Genomic DNA, 17,736 nt, shown 5'->3' on the forward strand with positions numbered 1-17,736 from the left:
GTTTATGTGCTCTGACTTTGAGCCTCCCACGAACAGCAACACCCAGGCACCGACGGAATGCTTCTTTCGCTGACACATCATTCCACTCAATATTGCTTCTGACAACAAAATTTAATTTTAGAAATGAATGAATGGCTGCCGGGCGTGGTGGTGCACGTTTGTAATCCCTGTGCTTGGGAGGCAGAGACAGGAGGATCGCGCAGGTTTGAGGGCAGCTGGACTGGCTTAAGAGACCCTGTTTCCAAATAAAAAAATATAAAATAGTTCTGGGAGTGTAGCCCGGAGGTAGAAGGTCTTCCAGGAACCCCAGTACCACCAAAAAAAAAAAAAAAATGAAAAAAAGAATGAATGAATGAATAAATAAATAAATAAATAAATAAATGCAATGAAATATATATATATATATTTTTTACTATGGAATTCACTAAACATACCATGCACTCCTTCCTCTAAAATAAATGGCCGAACTGAATAATGAGTCAAGACCACTGAAGTCTTAGTTGTAGTAGTGGGGAGAAAATAACTTAAAGGGTTGGGATATGCTCTTATAAAAGCAGTATAAGCTTTGGATTACTGGGCAAGATTTCTTTATGTGTTTCCTCTGCAGATGCTAGAGACATAGGTGGGCGTGGGAGTATTTCCTTTCATAATTACATCTTATTGCTCACTTGCATAATTTTATTTTCCTGTCACTATGATTATTGAATTTAATTTCTAAGTACTATATTCCAAAGTAGAGACATTATTTCCATCAGGATACTTAAAAATATAGTATTGAATTAAAAGTTTAGTTGAAGGACCTTTGATATACCTTATGCTACTGAACATTTATATATTTAAAAATGGATGTACATTTGATGTGATTAAGATTTTAAACATATGTTTGCTTATACATAGAAGTGTTAAACACTCTATGCATAAAATTGAAAGTATTTCAGAAGAGTGCCTAGCATTTCTATGTTCAGTATTAAAATTTAATGAATGGCTATAGTAACTAAAGAAAGAAAAGCTCGCTCTTAATTCAGAATCTCCAAGATAAATAGTTTGGATTGTACACTAGGTAAAGAACCTTAGCCAATAAAAATGCTGGCTGAGCACAAGCATAATATGTTACAGGTAGTAGAAAAATTATAAACAACAATGATGACTTATAGTCTGAAAAGGAAATGAGGTATATATTGTCTATGTATATTTCCCCTATCTTTCATATGTGTGTTTTTAATATTCCTTAATTAGTGTGTTTATATGCATAGTGTGTGTATGTGTATGTTTGTGCGAGTGTGTTTTACTGGAAATTGAGCACACAGGCATTCTACTTCCAAGCTTCACCCACAGCCCTTTATTATTTTGAAATAGGATCTCCCTAGTTTGCAGTCTCCTTATATTGCTGAGGCTGTCCTTGAACCTGCAATCTTCCTTTCTCACCTTCCCAAGCACTAGGATTAGTCATGCATGACCATGCCCTGTGTGTGCATATTTTTACATATATATATATATATATATATTTTTTTTTCAGTACTGGGGATGGAACCCAGGAGCATTCTACCTCCAATAACACCCCCAGCCCTATTTTTTTGTCTTTATTTTGAAACAGGTTCTCACTGACTTGCAAAAGGCCTCACTAAGTATCTGAGGCTGGCTTCGAACTTGTGCAATCTTCCTGTCTCAGCCTCCCAAATGGGATTACAACCGTGTGCCACCACATCTGGCTTATATTTTTACTTTAATGTATCCTTAGTTCTTACAAGGATGATTAATTATATTTATTTTTATAATTTACTCTTATTTGAGATTTATTTAACATTTCTCAGAGACAGACACTGTAGTTGCTAATTAGAAATGAATATCATGGCTTTGGAGACTTTGCTTATCTCTATATGGGGAAAAATGAAGAAAATCTTAGTAAAACAAAACAAAAAAGCCTGAGTTTGTTATGGCTGCTCTATCAAAGTTAACCACATGTAGAAGGATGTATGTGGATTGATGCTGTATGTCCAAGGGGTGGACTTTGCCAAGAAGACTTTTATTTTATTTTACTTTATTGGTGAATTCTCTAAAGCATTTAAGAGCTAAATACTGCCAATTTAACATGTATTCTTCCTGAAAACTGAAGAAGAAGGGATATTATATGTGGTTAGCATTACCTTGGTGCCAGTACTTAGAAGGGCTGTACAGAATTTTGTAGCATGATGCATTCTACCAAAGCAGAATGAAACCACACAAACAACTCAATAAAAACAAAGCTAAAAACGTCTTTAAGAAATGTTATTTGATGCTGGCAAAGTCTTGCTACTTGCATGATTCTTATAGGCTAAGAAGTTTATAAACTATATTATGCAGAGAAAAGTACCTTGTATTGGGCCAGTAGATCCACTTAAATTCTCCACTTAACCATGTACTAGATTTGAAACTCAGAACCATTTTTTTTTCCAAAATCTCATTTTTTTCATTTTAAAAATAAATTTTTGCACTAAATCATCTCTAATGTTGTGAATATATATATCAAAGGAGTATTTCCTAAATGTATCCTTCTTCCTGAACTTGAAGTTTGCCACTCTTTACAGTGACCTTTACGAGGTCACCTCTTCCATTTTATCTGCTGTAGGATCTCCCTAGCCTATTATATTCTGGCCCTTAAACTTCTTAGTGTTTTTTTATTTTTTTCCCCAGTTTCGGGGGTTTTGAAATCTTTATTTTTTAAATCTGGATGAAGAATTTAATTTCAAACCACATAATTGTGTGAAGTACAAGTCTCAGGATTCAGTTTCTTCAGGGAGTTATTTTTCTCTATTCAGGTCTTGGAGACTAAGCTTCTTTATTGATTAATATTGACTTCTGTTTTGGTAGTACATTATTCGTTAATGCTACAGATTTCAGGGATCTTGAATTTACGGAGGCATTTAGTGCTAGCGTTAGATGTACCCAAGCTCTTCATTTCTTTTCTATTTTATACTTTCATTGGTACAGAGTAATTATACATCATAGTTAGGTTCAAAGTGACCAAAACATACATGAACGTAGCACATGGTGTATTTCCTTCCTCCTCTAACCCCCTCCTCCCTCCCCATACATGATAGTGGTATCAGTGATACTTTATATACGGATATAACTTTCTCTGACTGCTCATTTCCTCAATTCTCCTCTTTCCCCTTCTCACCTGCCAGCTCATTGATTTCTCATGGGTGAAGAAAGATAAATGAGTCCAGAATCTCAACAGTCTAGGTCAGGTATGGTCCAGCTTCTGAATTTGACGCTTCTCTTTTCCATTTTTTTGTCTTTCTAAAACCTGACTGCTTTTACTGTTTTAAGAGATAGCTGTGCATGTAAAATAAAATTTGCTATTAGGCTGATCGCTATTTTTGGTCTGTTTCAAGGGAATTTTTACATTCTCTTGGAAATGAGGCTAGAACAGAAAACCATGCATCAGCTCTATAATGGCCCAAGCAAAATAAAGTCCAGTTTTGAAATGATAGGGAAATATTTTTTTAAAATAATGAAGTGGTTTCCTTTCCTTGTAGCATATGAGAGAATGAGAAGGCCCTGGATATCAGAAGAGCCAATCTTTGCCAGGCATGGTGGCTCATGCTTGTAATCCCAGCATTCAGGAGGTGGAGATGAGAGGGTCACAGTGCTTGGACAGCCTCAGCTATTTAGTGAGGCTCTTCTCAACTCAGTGAGACCTGTTTAAAAATTTTAAAAAATACTAAAAAGTAGGGATGGGGCTGTAGGTCGGAGGTAGAATGTCTTTGGGTTCCATCCCTGGTATTGCAAAAATAAATAAATATAAATAAATAAATAAATAAAGACTAAAAACTAGGGCTGGGAGTGTAGCTTGGAGGTAGAATGCCTCTGGGTTCCATATACAGTAATGCAAAAGAAGAAAAAGGAGGAGGGGCTGGGGAGCCAAGCTCCTTATTTTACAATGGGGTGCTGGGAGGAGGGAAGAGGGCCAGAAGTAGGGATAGCATAGCTTAGGGGCATGCATCTGGTTAGAGGGATAGCACCACAGCTGAATGGTTTTTCTCCAGTGCTTGTTTTTTTTTTTTTTTTTTTTTCATTCTATATCTCAACACTGAGGATTGAGTTTATTCTGATTTCCAAAATTTAGCTGGTATGGGCAAATGTCTGGTTACCTCCTATCAGGAGACCTCACAGAACAGGGATCCTTGTGGTTAAGGGCTTTGTAAATGTTATTTTCATTCTCCAAAACATTTTATTCCTGATTTGATAAGAGGAAACTTAGTAATGTGAATCTTGCTGTGTGTCTATTTTGTCCCGAGATTAAAGGAGCTTTACTGCTTTTTTTTTTTTTTTTTTTTTTTTGCAGGAAAAGCAATTTTTTTTAAAAAAAAGAACATTTTTGCTTCTGATAAATATGTGTATTTTCCCCTGATGGATTATATTTTGTGTAAGGATACAGCTCCAGAAAACTCCTATTCTTGCTGTCATTTCCTTTTTTGACTTCTTGTATTTAGTTATATGTCTTTTCAAAGCATTCAACAGATTCGCACTCTCATTATTAATCTACATTATTGTGACAGTTTGTACTTGACAGGATTTATCTTGGTTCTACTTTCCTCTGGGATGGAAATAACATTAGTATTACACATCCTTCGTTTTCTCTGTGTTCCATTTTACCAATAACACATGCAGAAATTGTGTATGGATGCTTTTAGAAACCCTCAGCCATATAAATTACCTAGTCAATAAGATCAGGAGTAATTTGACAAATGAGATTCACAAGATAGCATTTCGTACAAATATTTTATACATTAGTTGACATTCTTTGCTTAATTTTTCTCTTAAGAAAAATTTGGAATATTTCCCCCTAGAGAACAATAGCTTTTATAATTCAAATTATATATTTTTACAGTTTACTTTTAAAGTTTTTCAGTATGGTTCATTTTAATGTTTATTACTCTCATTTATTTGGCAAATTTCCCTTACATTTTAAATTCAGTCAGCTGTCACGTATAAAGAAAAAGCCATTAAAAACAACATTGTTTCTTAATTCTTATTCTTCTCAGTTTATCTGTCATCCTACCTATATTTTATCATCACAGTTCTAAAATCTTGAATCTATCTTAACATTTCCAATTCCTATTCTGTCTTTATCCTACTAAAATTTGAGTTTCAGTCTCATCATCTGACATGGGATAAAATTCCTATGTGTCTAGGGGTGGTAGCAGTGCTAGAGATTTAGCCCAGGGGCATTTTACATCTGAGCTACATTATTTTATGTTTTATTTTGAAACACAGTTTCACTAGGTAGCAGAGGGCCTCACTAAATTTTTGAGGCTAGCCTTGAGCCTATGATCCTTCTGTCTCAGGTTCCAAAACACTGGAATTACATGTATATACCACCATACCTGGCCAAAATTCATATTAATTTTTTTTTTTTGGTGGTACTGGGGTTTCTGGAAGCCCTTCTACCTCTGGGCTACACACCCAAACCTAGTTTTATATTTTTTTTATTTGGAAACAGGGTCTCTTAAGCCAGCATGGCTGGCTTCAAACCTGTGCAATCCTCCTGTCTCTGCCTCCCAAGCGCAGGACCACTCCTGGCTTCCCAATTCCCTTTTTAACCCCACATCCCTTTCCTGCTTCCCACTTCTCTGTTCCCGTTTTGTCAAAACCTTTTGAAAGATTGTTTAGAACCTGTCCTCACCTGGTTTCTTTTAATGCTTATATTTGAGCAGACAAGCTGCTGTCCAGGTCACAAACAGCCTTGGGTTTTGAGGCCCCACAGTACATTTTTTTCTCATCATTGTATTGATCTCTAAAAAACATTTGATATATTTGCCCACCTCCTGCATCTTGAAATTTTTTCCTATGTGGTTTTTGAGACTTATTATTTTTGCTTTCCTCTTTCTTTTGTAGCCAAAGTTTCTCAGCATTTTTTGCTAATCAGCTGTCTCTGCTCATCCTTTTAATAATGGGTAGGCCAAGTAGTTTGGGCCTTTTCTTCTCTATTTATGCTCAGTCCCTGGGTGATTTCATTTAGTCCCATGATTTTAAATATTCCCTATATATTATAAATTACCAAATATATGTGTTCAACTTTGTTTTCTTTTTAGCTCCAATCTCCAAGATGCACTAGACTACTGGGATATATAATTGTAATATCCAAAACGGGCCCTAACATATCCAGAAGAGAATATTTCCTTCACTAAGTGTATTAGTTGTGTAATCTTTAAATCTTCATCAAAGAGCCCCATCATCTTCCCTAATGCTCCCGATTCCAGGAGACCCCGGTGGCTTTCTCTCTCTTTTGTTTTCCAGCCATGCTGTGAATGGTTATTCTCCACCATGGGCTTCCACCATGACAGGCTGATTTACCATGGGCCTAAAAGCAACAGGGTCACCAGATGATGGCCTGGAACCTCTAAATTTGTGAGCCCAAATCAACCTTTTCTTGGAAGCAGAAAGCTGACTAACACACCGATTTCACTTTCAACCTTTCCACTGTGCCCAGGGTTCAGCTGCTCTCTTCACCTGCGCCCTACTCCAGGTTCCCTTTGGTTTCCAGCTTCAGCTTTCTAGTCTCCTTTTTAACCTTGAGAAGAGACAAGCTCTTTTCTACCTCTGCCATGGAATCCTTTGAACTTGTTTTTCCCACTTTCTGAAACATAAGCCCAAAAACATGTTCCAAACTGGCTCCTTTTTATAATCTCAGTGTCAAATTATAGCTCACGTCCTCAGAGAGGGCAGCTCTGACAAGGGTATCTCAATTGAAACCTTTTCTCAAGTCAATCTTTTTTTTTTTTTTTTGGTGCTGGGAATTGAATTCAAGTACCTTTTCCTCTGAGCTACACCTCTAGCCCTTTTAATTTTTTGTTTTGAAATACGGTTTCCTTAGGTTGCTAGAGATCTCACTAAATTGCTGAGGCTGGTCTCAAACTTGTGATCCTCATGTCTCAGTCTTCCAAGTACTAGGATTATAGGCATACACCACCATGCCTAACTTCAAGTAAATCTTTATAAATATGCATTTTGCACTACAAACACCATAGCACTATACTGAACTTTATGCTTATTTCTTTGTTTCCTGGTTTACTTGTGTTCTTCCACTCCAATACCAGAATGTTAAGCATCTTAATGGCAAGGATCTTGTCCTTGTAATTTTGCATTAAGAATATTGGCATATGATCTGAGCATGGTGGTGCACACTTGTAATCCCAAGTACTTGAAAGGCTGAGACAGGAGATCACAGAGTTGAGGACAGCCTCAGCAATTGAGGGAGACTCTTAGAAACCTAATGACCTTATTTTATTCTCAAAATAAAAAATAAAATAGAGCTAGTATATCTTAAAGGTACTATATCCCTGCATTCAATCCCCAGTACCAAAAAAATATTGGCATGAGCTTATAGACTTATTGTATTTATAATTTAAACTACAACTTCAGATAGCTACTAATATTAGCACAATTTCTTTGCAGGGAAAAGGAAGGTTTAGGGGGGAGAATAAATAGCTTGGTAGAAATAACATAGCTAGATGTAGCAGCTTTGGAATTCAAACTGAGGCATGTTTGATTCTAAAATCTGTGATCATAATCCCATGATTTACTGCCTCCTAGTCTCCTGATTTTTGGTCTTTTGATGTGTTTTCTAGTGCTCTTAGATCTGATATTTGGTGCTATTTCAGAAGTTTTGACCTTTGCTTCCCTAAATAATTCTGATGAGGACCTTTCCTGTAGTCATACTGATTTTGCCTGCTTTGGTTAGATATCCCACTGCATCTTAAATATTCCTCACTACCTCCTGGGACCTCATATTCTGCACTTTTCCTTCCACTCTGCAACAGTCTGTGTCCTTGGGCAAGTTATCCTCTCTATATCCCTTTTTTTATTTTACTGTGATTTTACTGTGAAATATTTCACTGGGAGTTTGATATTCTCTTTCAAAAGTAAAAATCAGCAAAAAACAATGAAAACTTTGTTTTTTCCTTTTACCTATGAGATATTTAGGTTACCAATATTTGAATTTAAGAAACCTTATCTCTATAGTACTAAAACCCATTAATCCTACAAATAGTCGGGAGATTTTTCAAATCATAGTCCAAACTTTCTTTAGATTATTAGTTACAGAACATGACTTCTTTAACACTTGACAGAGTATAATTAAATTTATTTGGATTAATATTTTATTCTACATTAAAATGTTATTGATAATATACCAGATGGCTCCCTGACTCAGAATTATCAATTACACAATACTTTAGTCTAATAAGTATTTGATGAATGAATACTATGTGCCAGTGTTTTTATTAGGTGCCACAGATGATCAATACATAGACCCTGTCTGAAAAGGGCTCAAAATTTACTGGGAGAAATAGATAAATCTATGAATCAATCTAAAGAATGCATACTGGTCCAAGAGCAAAACTGTACCACAAGAAAGTAGTTGTGGGAACATGTTCAAATATGAAAAAAGTATAACTTATATTTGTTCTATTGAATTAATTACATTTCAGAAAAATAATCAGGAAGATTGTTAAAAAAAAATCTGGCCACAGTGCAACAGTGGGAAAAGAAACACAAAGGCAGACAGGTCTCCCTCTGCCATCCCATCTGATTGCAAGAGGAGACTTGAAGACAGTTCTGATTTCTGACCTCACCTCCTCCCATAACCCTGGGATTTCTGCCTTTCGAGGCAAGCTTCAGCCTTGCAGCCACCAGCAGGGAAGCAATCTGCTGTTCATCCCAAGAGCCCCAGGGAGCTGCCTTACTGCCACCCTCCTGCATGGACTATTTCATTGCTGCCAAGTTGGCAGGCAGCTGGTTTCAGGGCATGTGATTCAGGGCAGCTTTTCTTAGCAGGATCACCCAAGGGAGAGTCGGGAGATGGACAGAGAAGAGGGGAAACTTCATTGGAAAACCTAGCCAAGAAGTCACTCCAGGAGATGTAATTAATCTGTAGCTGAGCAGCAAGGCAGGCCAGCCATTCCTGGAGTGCACTGCTTTGGGTTTACACCTGGGCAGGTTTCCCAGGCACTGAAAAGACAGGCTATGAAGAACCACTGAGGTTGTCGGTGATACTAAAGAGCTCTCAGAGAATAGTTAGGTGGAGAACAAAAGTGTTAAGTGTGTGAAAAAACAAACCTTATACTCTCCTCTCTTTATTTCTCCTCTCTTTATCAGACCTAGTTTTTAAATAACATTCTATAGTTTACAAAGTGTAAATTTTGTAAATTTGTAAAATTTCTCTGAGGATGGTAGTATCACTGCCCCTCTATTGTAAGAAAATAAACTGAGGCTCAGAGAGGTTCAGCAATTTCCCCAAGATCACTCCAGAGCCAGGAAAAGCCCCAGGAGATGCTCACAAGCTCTGACACAGCACTCATGGCTTTCCCTTACATGGTTTCTCCTCACACTTAGAATGTGAGATTTTGACTGCAAGCTCCTGGAGGTTGGTATCATGCCCTGTTTTTTCTCCCTCCATCTCACTGAGTCTCGAAGCCAGTGCCTATCCAGTCAGAGAAATCGCTGAGTCCCACACATATCAGAAAATGGTCTAAGCATCAGGTAAAAGTGCTAGCGTAAGCTTCTAGACACCCTAAATGGCAAACTTACCACCACTGGTTTTTTATCTAGTCTTTATTTCTCTTGAGATTCCTTTTAACTAGAACCCCAATTCCTCCATGACTTCAGCTTCTTAAGTTTTATTGTTTTGTTTTGTTACGGTTCTGAGCTACACTCCTAGTCCTATTTTTTTTATTCTTTATTTTGAAACAGGTTTCACTGAGTTGCAGAGGGCCTCACTAAGTAGCTAAGGCTCTATGAAAACCACGATCTTCCCGTCTCAGCCTTCCACATTCTGGGATTCCAAGCATGCGCCAACACACCCAGCTCCTAAGATTTACATTTATAACCAACTTACTCTGCTTGGACTGACCCCTGCTGCAGCAATGACACTGCTTAACAAGTGTTTCACATAACCACTGGTACTGACAGCTCCTGCTTCCCCACTGGAGGAAGATGAAAATCACTGTGTGTGTGTGTGTGTGTGTGTGTGTGTGTGTGTGTGTGTGTACCTTCCTTCTATTAAGTCTCTCTCCAAAACCTTCATGAAGCAGCACATAGTACACATTACTCATTTGTACTTCAGTCTATTCATCCATAATACACGGATAATGGCACTTAAGGAGTAGGATGGCAGGATTTCTTTAAGTATCACACGAGTCCCTTTATGTGATGCACTTATAATTTGCTGAATAGTAAGATCTCAAAAAATGCTAGTTGTGTTTTTTTACATTTTAACACTGTTTTAATGACTGACTATTGTTTGAATCCCTTCCTTATTTCCTTCATTCTTTCCTTCATTCCATCCTTTCTTTTTTCCCCAATACTAGGGATGGAAGACAGGGGCATTCTACCTGTGAGCTATATCCCAGCCGCTTTTTAATTTTTAATTTTGAAACAAGTTCTCATGTAGTTGCCGAGGTGCTTACTAAGCTGCTGAAGCTGCCCTCCATCCTGCAGTACTCCTGTGTTGTGTCAGTCTCCCAAGTCCTGTACTGCTGTAATGACAGATGTATATGGCCATGCCTGGCTGAAATTTCTTTTAGTATCAAATGTGTGTGCCTTTCTTATTTTGTTCCCTAATTATTGAGTATTTTTACTTCCAAATGTTACACATTAAAGTCACAATCAACTGTCCAAAGTCTCCCAGTCACAAATAATCCCAACGATGGAATCTCCTACAGGTTGCGTGTTCACTCTGCAGGTGTGGGGCTTGGTGCTGCAGGTTGTGTAGCTGGTTGTGCAGCTCTGTGTCTCCAACTTGGTGCTCTTCTCTTCACTCCCTCATATTCTAGGCTATAAAGTCACTATTAGTCAAGAAGTTGCATTTTATTTATGTTGCTTAATTATTTACACATCTAGCCTGGGAGATACTAAATAGATGAGAAATTTTTTAGTGATGCTTGGATGCTCACGATTTGACATAGCAGTGATGTATAAGGTACTTAATATTTGTTGAATCAACAGATGAATAGATGAATGAGTGCAGTGTATCGAGGAATGCTTGCTTTTTGAATGGCTGTGTGTAAAGAGAAGTAGTTATGAAGTCCCTTTTTGCTGTTCTGACAATTATCCACAGTACCCCATCCAGCACCAATCCTTTGTACCTTCCAGAGAAAATAATTAGCATAAAAGCTCTTTGCCACATTGCTAGATCCTCAAAAATGCAAATATGGCTGTCCAATGTGTAATCTAAAAAAATACATCATATGAAAGTGCAACATATATTTCCAAGAGTCAGGTCGATACAGAGCATTTGCATAAGGGAGATTTGAAAACTTGCAGACATAATGAGGTGACCCATTGAACATAACTGAACACAAGACCCTAACCATGAGCAGGCCATGCAGAGGACTCTGAGCTCTACTGCCTGGTAGAACTTCATTCAGTCTATGAGGGTTAGGATTCTGAAACATAGATGAGTCACCAACAATTATTTTAATAAAAATAGAATAAAAAGAGCTGGTGGAGGTGGGTGTGGTGGTGAACACCTCTACTCCCAGTACTTGGGAGCCTGAAAAAAAGGAGAATCACAGATTCCAGGGCAGTTTCAGTAAGAAGTGAGACTCTCATCAACTTAGGAAGACCCTATTTCAGAATTTTTTTAAAAAAAGTTTGGAGGATAGCTCAGAGATAGAATTCTCTGGGGTTCAATCCTCAGTACTACACACATTCTATTTTATGACTTTCATTCATTAATAATATACAGTAAACATTTTAAACACCAACAATTATAAATATTCATCATCATTTTAATGGTTATTGAATTTTCCGTGGTATGCAAGAGTTCATTTGCAGTATTTGCAGTCTGCACTGTGAAATGACAGTGGAGAATGTATTTAAACCTTCTTTCCTAGCCAGTTGGCTAGCGAACACAAGGTAGTAAGACTTTAGAATCCTTCACTTAATTAATTCGAGTAAATGCTATGTATTGGGCATTATGCTGAATACAAGGAAAACAAGTAGAAAGACATGATAGGTAAAGTAAGATTTAAAGTAGTGTTTCGGGACATTGTTAAATAAAGTAGTAATTGGTCAATTATAATAATACATCCTCAATTCTATGGAATAGGAAAGCACAAAAATTCCTTACCTCCCTAAAATGGAGTTGGTGCCTTGGGGCAGTGAAGAAAGCTGTACAGAGAAGATGATGTTGAACTACCTCTCACTTGTGAATGAGGTGGAAGGCCTAGCTGCACGCACACTAAGGTGTTCTTTTAGGAAGGATACAAAAGCTAGAATGTCAGCCAAGCATGGTGGCACATGCCTATGATCCCAGTATTTGAGATGCTGGGACAGGAAAATCACAGGTTTGAGGCCAGCCTTAGAAACTTAGACACTGTTTCAAAACAAAACAAGAATTTAAAAAGTGCTGTGATGTAGCTTGGAGGTAGAATGTCCCTGGTTTCAATCCCCAATTCTACAAAAAAAAAAAAAAAATTACACACAGAGAGTCTAGAGAGGGCCCAGTATGTACTAATTAAGTGCCTCTTAATTGAATGTTTGATCAACAGATAAAATAATGAAAAGGAAAGCTAACATTTGTGAGACTTCTAAGCCCTAATAGCATGTGGTATTCCTTTAAAGTGCATATTCCAGGTATCACAAAAAAACCTTTAAACTTTTGAGAGTAACTCTCTTATTAAAGAAAAGTTATTCAAATTGTTGTAGAAAAATAATTATTATAGCTCCTTATTTTTGGGTATGGTGGTGCAAACCTGTAATCCCAATACTTGGGAAGCTGAGACAGGAAGAGTGCAACTTGGGGACTAGCCTCAGAAAATTATTGAGACCTTCTGCAATTTAGTGAGACCCTATTCCAAAGATGAGGAAAGAAAGGCTCAGAAGAGCTACATGAGTTACCTAAACTCCCAGGGGTACTAATACACAGATTCCAACAATAACAAATTTCTCACTGGTCCACACTAATTATTCTCACCACATTGCTCTGTATACAAATATGCCTGAAATATTGGGAATTAAAGCAGAGGCTCTAGATCCAAATCCAGACTTCAGATCTTCTTCAAGATCCAAATGTTCGCCTTCAGCCCTGTCCTCTCACACCAGTAGATCCCTTTGCTTTAAAAACATGAGAAGAAGGAGGGAGAGAGGATGGGGTAGGAACTGGGTAAGAACTAATTGGGTGACGTGTCCATGTATGCCTTCACTGTCTTTTATTTCATTAAGATGTCTGTCTATAGTACAACAACAAAAAAATTTTTTTAAATGTAGATCTCCAAAAGTCCTTTTGGAAACCAAAGATTGGACACTCAGAGTCACATGAAATAATAACAGACCTTTGTCCCTTTCAGGAATGTAGCCATTCCTTGGTCTTTCTATATTCTATATTATACTAAAATATTTTCATAGCTAATTCTGTGTATCCATTGCTTTAGTTATAAGCACATATAACCACATGATCTTGCAAAATTTGGAAGGCTTGGGCACATGTGCACAAGACTTGTTGGAAAGCAAGTGGGTGCGTGTACTTTTATATCCTCTACTCTAGAGCAACCTGTAGCTAATGGCTTCTTAATTTGAGATTATAAAAACTCATTTCCTTTGTCGTGAGTTAGGACAAACTGAGGTATACTCTATTCTCTACCCATCTGACCTATTCGGAGACTTCAGATGAAGCTGCGCCCTCAATTAGTCTTTCCTCCATTTTATCCTTATTCCTTCTCCTCCATTACTGGTTCATATTTTCTAAGTTACTTCTTTAATAAAATACTATATCCACATTCTTAGCTTAGGTTCTATTTCTGAAACAATAATAATTCATTAGCTTTGTTGCAATGGCTAAAATATATTTGATAGAAATCCACTCCATTTAAATCCAATAAACAGAGCCGGGCGTCGTCTGAGCCGGGCGTGGTGGCGCACCCTTGTAATCCTCATGCTTGGGAGGCGGAGACAGGAGGATCGCACAGGTTCAAAACCAGCCTCAGCTACTTAATGAGGCTCTCAGCAACTTAGTGAGACCCTGTTTCCAAATAAAATAGAAAATAGGTCTGGAAGTATAGCCCGGAGGTATAATGCCTCTGGGTTTCACCACTGGTACCACCAATAAATAAACAAATAAATAAATAAATAAATCCAATAAACACACACTCTCTCTATTAAAAAATGTTAACCAACCTGTCCACAAATGCATGATGAAGAAGAAAAATGGGATCGTTGGCAGAACCCTGTACCTGGGACATCGTTCCATTCATGAACATGTGCAAAGCATTGTGCATGCTGCTTTGGGTGGCATCTGCTATCCCAGTAAGTGGACTAGCAAATCCTGTTGGTAAGAAGAAAATTGGGGAAAAAATTAGTTTACTAGATGATTGAAAATGTAAGTAAGGATTTCATTTGGTTTAGCCATATTCAAATTCCATTCAATCAGAATGGAAAGCCATATTCAAATAAAATCAGTAACAAAATTCGTTCCACATTGGGATTCTTTACATCTGATACCCAGTGAACATTCAAAAGATCTTTGAAATATTAAATGCTGTTCTTTGTTACAATGAATGGATTAACCAGATGGAATAGATCTAGCTAATTTTCACCCCCCTTGTTGCTTATTTTTTTAATAAAGACTTTTTTCTAATCATGCAAAGTTATTTGAACATTTTATAATAATGAGCAGGGTCACTCTCATTTCAATCAGCAGCAGCACGTAAAGTAGTTCTTTCAGTCCCCTTGCTTTCCAGGTGTGCAGAATATTTTAATTTTGGCTTCTGGATTCGGAGAAAACACAAAACTCATGACATTGTCATTCATCTTTGACAGTTCCAGGGATACAGATCATAAAGTGTTTTGAATTGGCAAAACATTTATTTCAAATTTGTTTAGAATTCAGTCTTGACCATATTGAACCCTGTTCTTGTGAATGTTGCTTACCAACTGTAGGCATTTTTCTAAAAGCCTGACATAATTAATTTTATATAATGTCGAGAATGGTTAGACAAATTAAGCACTTATTTATTACAGAGAGGGCTTACAGAGGGCAATGAACTTGTGTAAGGTTAAGGGATGGATGATGTGGGGGTGTAAACAGAACTCTGATTTATCACAGTACTGGAGCTCTTAAATGCACTGGTCTACTGTGCCTCTCCTAAGTAGCCATAAATCACATGTCACAGAGGGACACCGTTCTGTATAGCAATGCTTTCCAGGTTTTGCATCTTTGAGTAGTACTAAGGGAAAGCTTTATAACTGCATTTTATATATTTTCCCCCATATTTTTAAGTGAGTTCCAAGTTGGCTTACCTACAACTCTAAATATATTTTCAGAGATTATAATTCAGATATATTGCAAATGTATAAATTTTTTAAAGAGGTAATATAAATTTTAAAAATATAAATCCAGGCATGGTGGCACACCCTTGTAATCCCAGTACTTGGAAAGCTGAGATAGGAGGATTGTGAGAGTTCAAAGCTAGTCTCGGCTACATAGTGAGGTTCTCAGCAACTTAATGAGACCATGTTTCCAAATAGAAAATAATAAAATAAGTCTGGGAGTGTAGCTCGAAGATGGAAAGCCCTTGGGTCCCATCCCCAGTTACACGCACACACACACACAAACACACTCACATATCTGACACTATCATCCACTTATTTTTATTTTCATTCAAAACTACCTTTTATACCCTGGAGCTTTACAGATTTTCTTTTTTATGCTTGATCTAATGTTTGTATTTTACTCTGCCATAGAATTATTTTTAAATCTCATACATTTTTACCCTGAAAATATTTTTTAAATGGTGAGTATTGGGGAGATGTAGGTCAAAGTATGCAAAATTTCAGTCAGATAAGGGGAATAAGTGCAGGAGATTTCTTGTAAAAAGTGGTGGAAATATTTCAGAATAATATATGGCATACTTGAAAAGTGATAAGTAGATTTAAAATATTTTCACTGCGAAGAATTGATAAGTATATAAGATAATAGACATGTTAATTGGCTTAATTTAGTTATTTCTCTTAATATATACACACATCAAAACAACTTTGTATCTTAAATATAAATAATTTTTATGTCATCTAAAAATAAAAAATATTACTCCTTTATACATTTTTGTGGTACTTGGGATGGAACCTAGGGTCATTCTACCTCCAAGCTATACCGCCAGCCCTAATTTTTATTCTTTATTTGAAACAGGTTCTCGCTGAGTTGCTAAGGCTGTCTGTGAACTGCGATCCTCTGGTCTCAGCCTTCCAAGTGCTGGAATTACAAGCGTGGGCCATCATGCCTGGCTCTCCTTTATACATTTTTGTAATAGAAGATAGTGTATAGGTTAAAATTACTTAAGAAAAAATATTTTTGTGAGCATTAGTATTAAATGATAGAGTTAGCATTATAATTTTAGTGTAACACAACTTATCAAAATCACATAAGTAAATATTTGACAAAATAACTCTTATATATAAAAGTAAAATTTTATTAAACATGCATTATCAATGACTGGTGAAAGATTATTAAAGTTTGTTTCAGCTATCCAGGCATGATCAGTATATTTTATAAAGGATAGAGGTGAATATAATTTTATGCTAAATGAAAATATAAATATTCTGAGAAAATGTTTTTAAGAATAACAAGATGGTAATGAAAAAATAAAAACAAGATTTTTTTTGTGTGTGTGTGTGGGTCTGGGCATGGAACCCAGGGGCATTCTATCTCCAAGCTATATCCCCTGCTCTATTTTTAAAATTATTATTCTTTATTTTGAAACAGGGTCTCACTGAGTTGCAAAGAGTCTCACTAAGTAGTTGAGGCTGTCGGCAAACTGTGATCCTCCGGTCTCAGCCTCCCAAATGTAGTACAAGCATGCACCACCACGCCTGGCAAAAAAACCCAAGTATTTAACTTGATTATATAGCTTCTTTTGAGTTTTACATGCTAAAAATCTCATAATCCATGATATGAATTAGTTTTCTTTTGTGTGTGTGTGTGGTTCTAGGGATTGAAGGCAAGGGCATCCTACCTCTGAGCTACACTCCCAGTCCTCTTTATTTGGAAACAGAGTCTTGCTAAGTTATTGAGAGCCTCGCTAATTTTCTGAGGCTGTGAATTTGCCATCCTTCTGTCTCGGCCTTCTGAGTACTGGGATTACAAGCATGCTCCACCACACTTTGTGAATGAATTAGTTTTCATATTTGAATCTATCAATTGATGACTCAACTAAGGATTTTTTTTGTGGTACTGGGGATTATTACAAATTGTAAATAATTTATAAATTGTAAACAATTTTTACATTAATACAAATTGTCAATAATTTATAAACCACCCAACTTGTAAGAAATTTTCTCTAACCATGAATGTCACTGACTTTGAAAACATTGGCACCAATATTTCAAATTCCCTACTTATCTGGCATTCTGCAAATTTTTATTTCTTTCTGAGAACACAGTGTATTGGGAATGAATGCAGAACAGGTAAGACATAAGCCTTTCCTCTAGAGAGTTGGAAAAAGGAAAATTGTGGAAGGAGAAGTGATAAGGAAAGCCCTCTAAAACCTCCTCAGAGTTATTTTAGAAAAGCATAAATGAAACAAATTTTCCAACATTCTTCATGCACTGGACCCTTTAGAGACCCCCCCCCCACACACACACACACACACACTGGGGGTTGAGGCCAGGGACCTTCTGCCCCTGAGATACATCTCCAGCATTAAAAAATAAATAAACTGATGAGCCTGTCATCAAACCTGCAATCCTCATCTCTCA

The 17,736-nt window shown here is 36.9% G+C and overlaps 1 protein-coding gene across 2 annotated transcripts in view; it reads right to left on the minus strand.

Moving 5' to 3' along the window:
- TYR (tyrosinase) overlaps positions 1 to 17,736 on the minus strand; it is a gene marked incomplete at both ends in the record, with an annotated part of 93,726 nt that overhangs the window by 34,898 nt on the left and 41,092 nt on the right. For both annotated transcript variants that reach the window (XM_080695998.1, XM_080695997.1), the window contains one exon: positions 14,161 to 14,308. In XM_080695998.1, the coding sequence (XP_080552124.1) occupies positions 14,161 to 14,308 (148 nt within the window). The remainder of the gene's footprint in view (positions 1 to 14,160; positions 14,309 to 17,736) is intronic.

The sequence above is a fragment of the Muscardinus avellanarius genome, assembly GCF_963383645.1.
Source record: "Muscardinus avellanarius genome assembly, chromosome: 1".
In the NCBI taxonomy this organism is placed as follows: domain Eukaryota; kingdom Metazoa; phylum Chordata; class Mammalia; order Rodentia; family Gliridae; genus Muscardinus; species Muscardinus avellanarius.